This window comes from Centroberyx affinis, unplaced genomic scaffold (genome assembly GCF_046629955.1).
Source record: "Centroberyx affinis isolate AG114_WGS23_722 - 3 ecotype Tasmania unplaced genomic scaffold, CSIRO-AGI_Caff_v1 ptg001376l_1, whole genome shotgun sequence".
NCBI lineage: Eukaryota > Metazoa > Chordata > Actinopteri > Beryciformes > Berycidae > Centroberyx > Centroberyx affinis.
The window spans coordinates 43,304-54,669 of NW_027279860.1; the positions used below are offsets into that span (position 1 = coordinate 43,304).

General features: G+C 39.5%; 1 protein-coding gene across 1 annotated transcript; it reads left to right on the forward strand.

Annotated features, from left to right (window-relative positions):
• Window positions 1–4,557: 4,557 nt before the first annotated feature.
• LOC139649555 (uncharacterized) lies at window positions 4,558–11,287 on the forward strand. Its single transcript, XM_071525982.1, has 5 exons — window positions 4,558–4,655; window positions 6,453–6,637; window positions 6,774–6,869; window positions 9,605–9,683; window positions 10,746–11,287. The coding sequence occupies exons 1-5, from the start codon at window positions 4,558–4,560 to the stop codon at window positions 10,927–10,929; spliced, it is 642 nt and encodes a 213-aa protein (XP_071382083.1). The 3' UTR covers window positions 10,930–11,287.
• The last annotated feature ends 79 nt before the right edge of the window (window positions 11,288–11,366 follow it).

Consider the following 11,366-nt stretch of genomic DNA (forward strand, 5'->3'; position numbering starts at 1 on the left):
TTGAGTTCACTTATTGGCCAAAAAATCTGGGTGATTACTGATTGGCACTTTCCCAACAAATAAAGTCCTACCAATTAACTGTCCATAAAGTCAATAGTCTGGCAGGAACGGCCAGCAGGGGGGGCTGAAACCTACTTGAAGTTGTTTGGGATTTGACCACCATGGAAACCAGAATATACTGTAAACTACTCAGCAAGATCAGGTGCAGCTGGACGAGTTTGTAGCGTTTGAATGAGGCCATGAAAACAGCCTGAAAACTTCCATTTAACACGTTTGTGAACAGATTCAACAACAGATCCCGCTTGTGAGACAATAAAGCATCCATGGGTCCATCCTCATTTTGCATTTCTATTCTTGGTTTACACTAAAATTAGTATTTAAAAATAAAAGTAGATCCGGTCTCCCAAACAGGAACTATCTCTCTTAAATGGTATCCCTCCACTATGTTCTCTTCTATCAATAAAAATGCTATTTGATTTATAATTGTGTTCTAAAACGTCGGACCAATTCAATTGAAAATCACGGCAGCAGGATCTGTTGTTGAATCTGTTCACCAACGTGTTAAATGTCAGTTTTCAGTCTATTTTCGTGGCTTCATTCAATCGAATGGGAAGTAAAAATCTGAACGCGACAAACTCGTCCGGCTGCATCCGATCTTGGTGAGAAGTCTATTGTCTAGATTCTGGTTTTCATCAATAATAATAACACTAATAATAATAAGGTATATTGCTTTAAGAAAGCCTTTATTTCATGGATAGTTCAAAAGAACAATTCCAGTGTGCTCCGGCTGCTGTGACCTTCGTCAGGGAGTAGCAGACCGATTTGCATAAAGAACTGTTTAATGTTGTGTTCCCTACACATCACTCTGAGCTGGTAGGATTGAGTTCTGCCTGCTTATGTACCAATTAGATCCATCAGTCAGTCACTGTATTGTTTTGTTTGTCCTCTTGCCAAGTAGCAGAGCTGTAGTGTCTGGCTCCTGATGTTCAAATAAAAGATTTAGTGCTGTCTGTGCTCCTTGATTTACTCAGTGTTTAGACAGGAACACGGTGTCCAGTGAAAGAGTCCTTGACACCCGGCCAGCCAACCAAGACCAGGATGTTGTTGATAAGGATTACTGTATTCAGAGGACTTGTGTATCAACAACACACACACACACACACACACACACACACACCTCTGGCCAGTGTCTGATGATACACCATGCTTTCCAATCCCAAGATTCATCTGCAGAATCCTTCCCTTTACGAGCTGCTTACTTTCTTTCCAGTGGATGGCCTTTAAAGTTTGTTTGGCTGAGAAAATCTACAGTGTACAAAATGAAACAACAGTATCCATGACGCAGAGATGCTCTGGAACATTATGACATTTCCTCTCTGTGTGTGTATGTGTGTGTGTGTGTGTGTGTGTGTGTTGTTGCTACAGCAGGAAACCTGATGGCACAGTTATGGCACGGTTTTAAAGGCTGGTGGGCTCTGAAAGTCTCATCGGATGTTGAATTTTGCCGGATCAACACATTACATGTGTGAATGTCTTCCTAATCTGGCCTGTTAATCGGCCCTGTAGTAATTCATGGTTTCCTATCCCACACGATGATTGCAGCAGTGAGAGTACAAATGCATCTTGCCCTGCCAAGCCTCTACTGACGAGTGAAAACTGGTTTTATTAGATATGACTAAGTACTATTTTGACAGATGTGATCAGTACTGTTTGTAGTATTTTGCATTGGTTTTTGGGAGTCTGTTGTCCTGGTGCCATCAAGCTCTTGCTCCATTTTCTTGGAGTTTGTGGTGTAGGCCTACCTATATATATATATCTAGGCCTATTTCCTGTGTATATTTTCCTTTCTATTTATCTTTACTTGTGTCTTTTGTATTCTGTGAAGCACGTTGTGACCGAACTGTTTGTTAAAAGGACTTGACCAGTGCACTGAGATGATGTGTATTTGGCTACTTTGTGATCTTTCACATCTCAATGGATACATGTATGTGAGGGTTGATTAGGTTTAATTATAAGCAAATACCCTGCCAGGTTAGAGATTTTGGCGGTGAGGGGATCAAACAAATCCATTTGTCTACGCTCTTTGCCATGACCTTCTCTGGTGTTTTACCAGGTAAACTCACATGAAAAAATACCAGAATATCAGCATCAGTCCTGCTGGCTATCAGATGTCAACACGCATCTCCTTACACCCATAAATCCTTGCATTTTGGGTCGTTTCCGGTAGTTGGTCATGTTTTCACTCCTAACAAGCCACACCACAGTCTGCTTGGAAGAGGATTGGTGCCACCTGAGTTCAAACGGCATTGTTCTCACCTTGCCAAACAAACCGAACTAAAGGAGTAAATGCTCCAGAATTTGAATAAACCGCTCCAAACATGCGTGGTGCGAACGTGTCCTAACACAGCCAGGGTGAGGCCGTTTGGCCTATGCTGAATATATGCACTTTACCCATATTTTAAGACTTTTTTTCTTATAAAATACTCCACCAAATAGTCTGTGTTACATGTTAAACTGTATGGCAGAGAGGAGGACAAAGGTGGTATGCCAGTGAGGTGACCATATGTTGTTTCCGGTGATTTGTGCCAGAGGACAGACATTCCTCTGTGTTGATTTTAAGCAAAGGGAGGTGTGTTTAATCTTCAGGCCTGAGAGTAACATGGCACAGCAGAAACCCCTATAGCAAATTAACACAATCTAACAGAGGACAGGAGAACTAGAATGGAGAGCAGGGGAAGAGTGCACAAAGATTATGGAGAAGAAGGGAGATGGGAGAGCAAGTACATCAAGAGAGAGAAAAAGAGAGAGAACAAATGAAAGAGAGCTGGATGGAGAGAAGGAGAGAGAGAGAAAGAGAGAGAGAGAGAGAGAGAGAGAGAGAGGCAGAGGAACAATGTAGAGGAAGTGCCCCCTCCGACTGGCCGGTCAGACCAAACATGCCTCTGGAAGAGAGATGCTGGCAAAGCAGAAAAACACCAAACCACTGATAACCCTTCAATTAACATAGCATTTCTATTTCAGCAATCGCTCCTTGACTTTCATTTCCCTGTGAAGCAAACAGTTTGATACAGCATGGTTGTATTACACATGAACTATTGGCTCATTAATAATAATTCCAGAAGGATCATCTTGCATTATTGTATTTCTTTTAGCAAATGTTTGTTTAAACCTCAATCTGCAGAAAATGTTTCTACTCATCTTGCTTTTATATTTCCTGGAAATCCTCAATCATTTTTTTTTTTTCATTTATACCAATTTTAGTGCTGAACATGTTGTATATGGCATGTTTCCATGACATTATTAGCAAACAAGAGCAGTTTTCATTAAGAGTTACTGCTGTTGAGGTCTCTCTCCTGTTGAGGTTTGTGTTCTCTGATAGAGGGGCATCAAGCAGATTTGACCTCTGCTTCCTGCTTCCTCTTCACATCCACATCACATTTGTTGTGCGGGTCGCCCCCTGAATCTGCTTTATTTTGTTCTTCACTCTTGACCACTTCGGTCATATTTTATGCTAGCAGGCAAAACCATGGCGAGGGTTTGGCTCTTTGCTTGCTTTCTATTCCTGTATTTTGCAGGCTTTGCCCTGGCGTTTGACTCCAGTCAAATCAAAGGTAAGTTGTTTGTCTTTAGTGTGGCTGAAGGAGCGCATTTCAGACCAAACACTGGGAGTTTTGATTTATATTACATTTGACTTTGATTATTTTGTTCATGTTGCTTAATGTTAATGTCATAGTATCAACATCTAATGCATGTATGCATAGCATTTTTAAACACATCCCTTACACCTCTCTCCTTATCTCTTTTTTATTTGTTTTCCTATAGTAGATCTCTCTTAAATGATATCTTATTGGTTAAAGGATTCAGGGCTCTCAGGCTCTAACTTTTACTCTTGGTTGCTTGTAATGTTTGTCATCTTATGTTTTAAGCTCGTTCTACTGCTGCAGTCATTATAAGACACTCTGAACAAGAGCATCAGCTATAGATGCCTAAAATGTAAGATGTAAAAGTGTAAAATATTATGATGAGGTAAATGTGGAAAATGGTCTGCATTTTTGGGTAGAAGTACAGCCTACCTTTTCCACTGTGTAAAGCATTTACTACCCACATAAACCAGGAGCTGTTCACATTTACAATGGCTTCTGTGCACATTATCTGTGCCTAGATAAGTATATATGAAGAGTTTTGATTAAAAAAAATTATACGTCCGCCATTCCAGAAAAGTGACGCCTACTCTTACAAAATGATAGGTAGCACAAAATTAAAACAAATCATGATGCTTTTTAAAGGACAGTAGGGATGGTAAGTCCTGCGTTGACAAAATTACACTTTTATGAGACTTACTTCATATTTTATAGCTACTGAACAATAAACTAAACTTTTTCCAAAATGTACATATAGCAGTTTAGAGCAGAACTCTTCATGTATGATGTAGCTGTTCTCTGTCATGTCCTTGAATGTGTGATATACAGTAAATTTTTGTAATTTCCAGCAGTCCCTAAAAGTGGCAGAACCGCTGGAGTCTTCATTATTCCTGAGGGCGGTAATTACATCTTCAACATGACCGAAGCGAGAGCTGCCTGCTTGTTTCTGAACGTCACCATAGCGACCAAAGCCCAGATGGAGAAAGCTCTACAGCATGGACTGCAGACATGCAGGTAGGCTGATGAGCGTGTGGCAGCTGTTCTGGCCTGACAGAAAGCCTCTGTTGAACTTTCACAAGGTCCTGTTTGGAGTCCGACCGATATGCAGTTTGGAAGATGCTGAAGGTGCTGATAGCTGATAATTTGTAGTTGTACTGATGTTCAATATCTTTAAATTTAACCTCTTTCATGCCAAAATAAATATTCCCCAGAATTTTATTCTTGGCAGTGTGGAAAAGCCTCAGAAATTGCATTTAGACCATCATGGGACACAAAAATAATAATAGTAATATTGACACACATCTGTGATTAAGTTAATTCAGCTTAAAGTATTCTCATAGACAAGACCACTTTATTACTGATCAATTATCCAATAAATATGTGATCAAACAAACTGCATCATATTCATGATCATATCAGCAGTGGACGGCACTCATTGGCTGGTATTTGATTTTAAATAAAAGCCCAATATCAGTCAGATATATTGGTGTAACCATAGTCTTGTGTCATGAGTGTCAGTGTGTACTGTGGAACATTGTTATATATTAATTGTACTTGGTGATAAAAGGGATTCTGGCTCATTTTCACCAAACCAAACTGAAAAAACAAAACCTAGTGTCTCTGTATAATGAGGCAAAGCAGTTAGCGCTCATTATTCGTAATTTGAAATACTGTATGTCTTGAAATGTCTTGAAACTTACCATCACTACACAAACCATAAAGTAAATAGCCACCGATCAATCATTTAATTGCACAAATTGCTCTTGTTTTACCATTCTAACAGATATGGCTGGATAGACGACAGGTCGCTGTCATCCCTCGCCTTACAGCCGACCCAAAATGTGGACAAAACAAAACTGCGTTGGTGCTCTGGAATGCAAACGTACACAAAAAATTTGGTGCATTCTGCTTCAATGCAGCAGGTACATTTTCATATTATACTCACTGAGGAAATATTTAATTTCAGCTTGAATCCCTAGATCAATTGTTGACTATAATATCATGCACATTGCGATAATGTTTACCCATTTACCCTCTACCTCTCTCTTCAGCTTTTATTTCTCTTATAATTTTCCCTCCACTCTTAAATGATCATGCTACAGTCATAAGAATAATGTCTGGGCATTTTGGCTCTGACCTTTGACCCCCTTACTGGTGATATTGTTGCACTCATCAGGGAAGGGGTCAATTAATGAATGAACTCATCAATACCAATTCAACTGAGGAATTTGAATTTGAAAAAAAAAACTACAGGAAACAGAATTGGAATTGAATTGGAATTTCAAGAAGCTGAATTTAATTCAGTGGAATTCTGTGAAATTCCATGATTTTTTTTTTTTTCTTACGACATATCTGAGATTATATGTAGTGTTATATATTATCAATACTGAATGTCATAAAATGTTGAAGGGACCCTTCAGGTGGTATTTGATGCATAACATGTAATCATAATCCATACATTATGATTGAATGTATTTGATTTGTCTGTGTTTTATTTGATTCATAATGTTTGATTTATTATGTTTAGCGAGTCAAGACAAACTCTTAGAAGTGGAATTTGATCTAATTTAATGGAATTTAATGGAATTTAATCCTGTTTCTGTCATTCCAATTCAATTCCAATTCTGTCTCCTTACAGCTGGGTGCAAATCCAACTCCAATTCAAACTCCAGGAAGTGAATTGGAATTTACCATGCATTCTCAATTCAGTTCATGAATGGCCCCAAACCATGGCCCCAAGTTGCTCTGGATATGAGCATCAGCAAAATGACTAAAATGTAAATGCAAACCTTTTCCTCTCCTCACCTGCAGATTTAGAGAAAACTCCCAAAACGGCAGGAGGCGATCCAGGAACTTCAAAGTCTTCCACTGCACTGACAGGACCCCCGTCGTCTGTCTCCTCCCCGGTCGGATCAAAACCAAACGCTCCCTCTTCAAGAAAGTCAACAACAAAAGCCCCGAAGCCGGCTCCTCGCACCTCAGCTTTTACTCTCCTAGTCAAGCCGACACGTTCAACAAGGCTTTCCTCCACCTTTCCTCCCCTTACATCCACCTCCTCCACTCCTCCTCCCCCTCCTCCTCCTTCTCACTCTGTCACCTCGTCGACCTTCGCTGCCCGTTTCACCTCCTCAGCCTCTGTCCACACCTCCGCCTCCTCTGTTTCCTCCCCCTCGCTCCACACCACCACCAACAACACAGCAGGCCCTGTGCTCCTGCAGTCTGTGGGAGGTACTGTATGTCCTTGTGTCGTTTGTTTTCAGTTGTTATCTTACACTAAATGGTTGTGACTTTCTGGCCAAGCTGCAAATCTGGAACGTGTCATAATCTTCCCAAGAAAAGGCAGTTATCAACCATAACCTTAAAGGGACAATATCAAAGATTTGAAGAAGAACACATTGAATAGATTACTTAATGCACCTTTGAGCTCACTAGAGGACTTAGGCCTAAAGGTAACCATAAATAAAGATGAACATTTAATGTAATCTTTTACGATACTTTTTTCAAAGATATAGTGATTTTTGACTTTGTGGTTTGCCAAAAGATAGATTAGATTGCCAAAACAGAGGAAACACCAATATAAAGTGTCATAATAGGGTTTTGGGCCGCCATGTACGCCTAGGGATAGATTCTGCTTCTTAAACCTGCAATAAGTGATTTCAGACCCTGTAACCAATCCTGAAACTAACGTGAGCTACGTGGAGATTTCCATGAGACGTAATGATATAAACAAATAGCCACACACGTGGGCCAGCTGTGTTGTTGTTTTCACCTCTTTTTTAAAGCTTGTAAAGTAACTAAGTAATTTATTTTTCAAAGTGTAATGCACCAAAAGGTGCCCAGCCCGCATGGGCTTACAAGACACTACAAACATAGCAAACATGAGCAGTAACATAGTGAGAGCGAAAGAACAAATATAATACACCTCCATACATGTCAAGCAATGTCAAACCAAATATGAACACAATCCTGCTCCTTAGACATTACAGCTATAAGACATAACTTAGGCACATCTGAGGCACAGACTTTAACACATCAAACATAAAGTGTCCTTCTACGCTGTTGGTAGGCATTTAACACAAACTGAGCGGTGAAACACTTTGTAAACAGGTACTGAAGTCTACATTCATCAGACATAGAAAACAAATCAGGACATTCTGCAGACATTTTACGGAAAAGCCTATATCTAAGATTGTGATATAATGGACAATAGAACAAAAAGTGCATTTCATTTTCGACCTCTCCCAGATCACACAGGTGACATTTTCTATTCTCCTCTGGAATTGAGTGGAAGTGTCCGGTTTCCACCGCCAGAGGCAAGATTCCACATCTCACCTGGGCACAGACAGACCTCTGTGCTCTGGTCAGGTTAAGGGTGACGTAGTGCTCTGGATGGTAAATACACTTAATCAGACTGTACGTTCCCAATTTTGGTTTACATAAAACTTCTTCTGACCATTTCTGTTTATAATTTTCAAATAGTATTGTTTTAATTTGACTAACACTACCCAAATATTTTTGCAAGCTCCCTTGCCCAAGAATAATTATTTGAAAAATCCCAATAGAAAATTTGTTTGGTAAGTCTGTTATCGGGCATGTTGATTAATCTATTCCACAGTCGCAACATGTCACCCTTATGCCGCACTTCACATGGCTCCCATCCCATGTCACCACATACTGCAAGTTTTGGGGCCATTTTATGCACACTAAGAAAACAGCGCATAGTTCTGTTCTGAACTGTGTCACATTTAGTTTGCTTACAATAACCCCAGACCCCTGCACCATAATCTAAAATAGCACAGACACAAGATTTATACAACTGTGTATAGGTTTTATCAACCAAGATCCCTACATAGCTTAACCTTATTAAGGACAGCTCCCAGTGCCCTATACCTGCAGAGTCTGATAGGACTTTTATTCCTTCTTCAAAGGTAAGATGGTCTAGAGTAAGTCCTAAGTGTTTGTAATGCTCAGTGTATGACAGAAGTGTTGAGCCAAAATGAAATTTAAACTTAGTCTGTAACTCTCCCTTCTTCCTGAAATGCATAACCTGAGTTTTATCTTTGTTTATCTTCAATCTCCATTTAATACACCAACAGTACACAATATTAAACAAACTTTGTAGATCATTTTCAGTCTCTGCAAGGAGGACTATATCATCTGCGTATAGAAGAGTGCCAACCGTAAAATCACCCAATCTGACACCAATAGCTGCTTGTTTAATTTCTAGTACTAGATCATTTATATAGATGGCAAACAACGTGGGAGAGAGCACGTCCCCCTGTTTTACACCAAATGGGGTTGGAAACCAACCTGTTCTTGTTGTCAGGTTCGGCCTGAGTCGTAGCTTTTCCTTATTTTAAAACTAGCTCATCTCCTCCCTGGATGTTTGAAAGCGGCGCTCTCCCCCTCCACACACTTGCTGCCTGCCTCTTCACTTGTCAGTGTGGGACATGTAACCTTCAGCGGAAGGAAAATCTGGCAAAGTGAGACTGGCAATATTTCTCCATGGGTACGTTTATTTTAGCCTTTAGCTTTTATGCATGGTTTGTCCTAAGGGGCTTCTGTGGCCCAGCAGGTTTGCTGTGTGTGTTTACAAATGTGTTGCGGTTTCTGTCACCCTCTAGTGGTCAGAAAAAAAATCACTTAGTGTAGCTTTACCTCTGTTAGAGTGAGCAGCATGTTTCCATGAGAAATTCCATCATTTGGTGTTTTAATCATGGTAGTGGAAAACACAGATCTGATGACAAGGGTGGTCATCATCAAACCATTCAGTGACCACTCGTGCCATATGGATGAAGGTATTGTCATCCTGGAAGATTCCACTCCCATCGGGATATAAATGCTTCTCCATAGGATGAATGTGGTCACTGAGAATGGTTTTGGATTGTTCTATGTGGCCAAAAGATAGATTTGATAGATATAGTGTGCTAATCGTTAATACATTTTTTGGTTGTTTTCCTCAGCTGTACCAACAACGCTCATCGTTCTTGGCATCATCCTCCTGGTCTTGACAGCAGCAGGCATCCTGTGGTACTACAGACTGTGAGTCACACATCGGACATTGCTTAAAATACTGTCTGATACATGTTTTCCTTTGATATAAGTATAGCTTATTGTGATTTTTGGAAATAGAAGAAGTTGATTTTATTTCAGAAACAGAAAAATAAATGATTTTAAAAATTAATGTGTATTTGACCCTAGAGGATAGCACAAGAAAGTGTTACTTAAAACATTTAATTACATTACATTACTCTATTGAATGAAGCAAAGTAACAATAATAATATAGATGTATGACACAAAAAAAACGATACAAATAAAATACTGTAGGATATTCATGACACTAGCTAAGTTGTGGCCTAGGAATGCAGGAGAAAAAAACAATATTTAAGGCCACAGTTTACTGCATCAGGACAGAAGAAGCTATTGCGTGTGCACAAAATAAATCTCATGCCCTCGTTTTAATTATTTTGAGTGTACAAGATACATATTTATCACAATTTAGCTTTCTCAGCAAGTTTAGAATTGATTTACTCACTTGCCAGTTGAATTTACTGCATTGATTATTTCATTGAATTGGCCTGATATTTTGTTGAATGAAGATATACAGTATTTAGTTGAAAGAGGCTTTGGATAAGGTACAGTGGGTGGATTTGTTGATTCAATTTTACTTCTGGTACAAAACTCAGGAGATGAGTTATCAAGGAATTACCTAATGACAACACTGCCATGCAAGGCAGATAACATTTTATACCAGTTTGAACACTTTTATGCAACTCAAGGATTTATTGTATTGTGCACACACAACAGCATGTCTTATGCACAAGTTTATTCTTCATTATCACAAAATACATTTCCTCACAGGACGGCCACTCCCTGGCTCTGTACAACCTAGCTTTAGTAGAACAGGTTTTGATTTGCAGGAGACAGTTCAACAAACTGAGAGAAGAGAAATAAAAATGTGCTTCCAGCTGCTGCAATTTTGATTAGAATGATTTTAATTGTTTTTTATTTTTTATTTTTAGGAATTACACAGCCATATATGATGTGTGTCTAACATAGTGTGTTCCCCTTTGTCCCCCTTCCTCCCCTTTGTTTTTGAAAAGGAGTATTTTCCCACTCTGGTCCCGGCAGCAGAAGGACGACATTGAGACGGAGATGTGGAAACACACCGACAGTGAGATGGACCTGCACAGCTGTCATGAAGGAGAAGAAGAAGCAGACAGGAAGTCCTCCAGTGACGTCACCCTGTGTGTGAATCCAGACATCAAAACAAACTCTTCAGAGTAGCTTCATGTTATTCCACAGTACTGGGATGTATGCATCGACACCACAGTGTTACCTACTAATGACTGTCAGAAAATACTTATATCTCTCTTTCAGAGTAGCAGATGGTTTACTGTAGAAATGCCTTGACCTGGTTATTCTGTCTGTCAGAGTGATTGTACATATGAACATACAGCAGCCTGTATGGTTGTTGTCTGAACCCACTGTCAGCTATTGAGCTTCAAATGCTACATGTATTCAGTGAGTGTGTGTGTGTGTGTGTGTGTGTGTGTGTGTGTGTGTTTGAAGATCTTTTTTATACATTTTGAATTGAATGTACTCAAATTTCCATTAAAATATCAAGGTAATTTTTATTCTTGGTTAGTCAAAGATGTTTTTGTTAAAGCAGGAGTGAGGATATTTGTTTGCTCTGTGACGTATTACACTATCCTGAAAGGGAG

Excerpts from the sequence above, each read along its gene's own strand:
- LOC139649555 (XM_071525982.1), top strand. The coding sequence starts at position 4,558 with ATGACCGAAGCGAGAGCTGCCTGCTTGTTTCTGAACGTCACCATAGCG. Across the intron at positions 4,656-6,452 it reads CATGGACTGCAGACATGCAG|ATTTAGAGAAAACTCCCAAA; the intron begins GTAGGCTGATGA and ends CCTCACCTGCAG. Across the intron at positions 9,684-10,745 it reads ATCCTGTGGTACTACAGACT|GAGTATTTTCCCACTCTGGT; the intron begins GTGAGTCACACA and ends GTTTTTGAAAAG.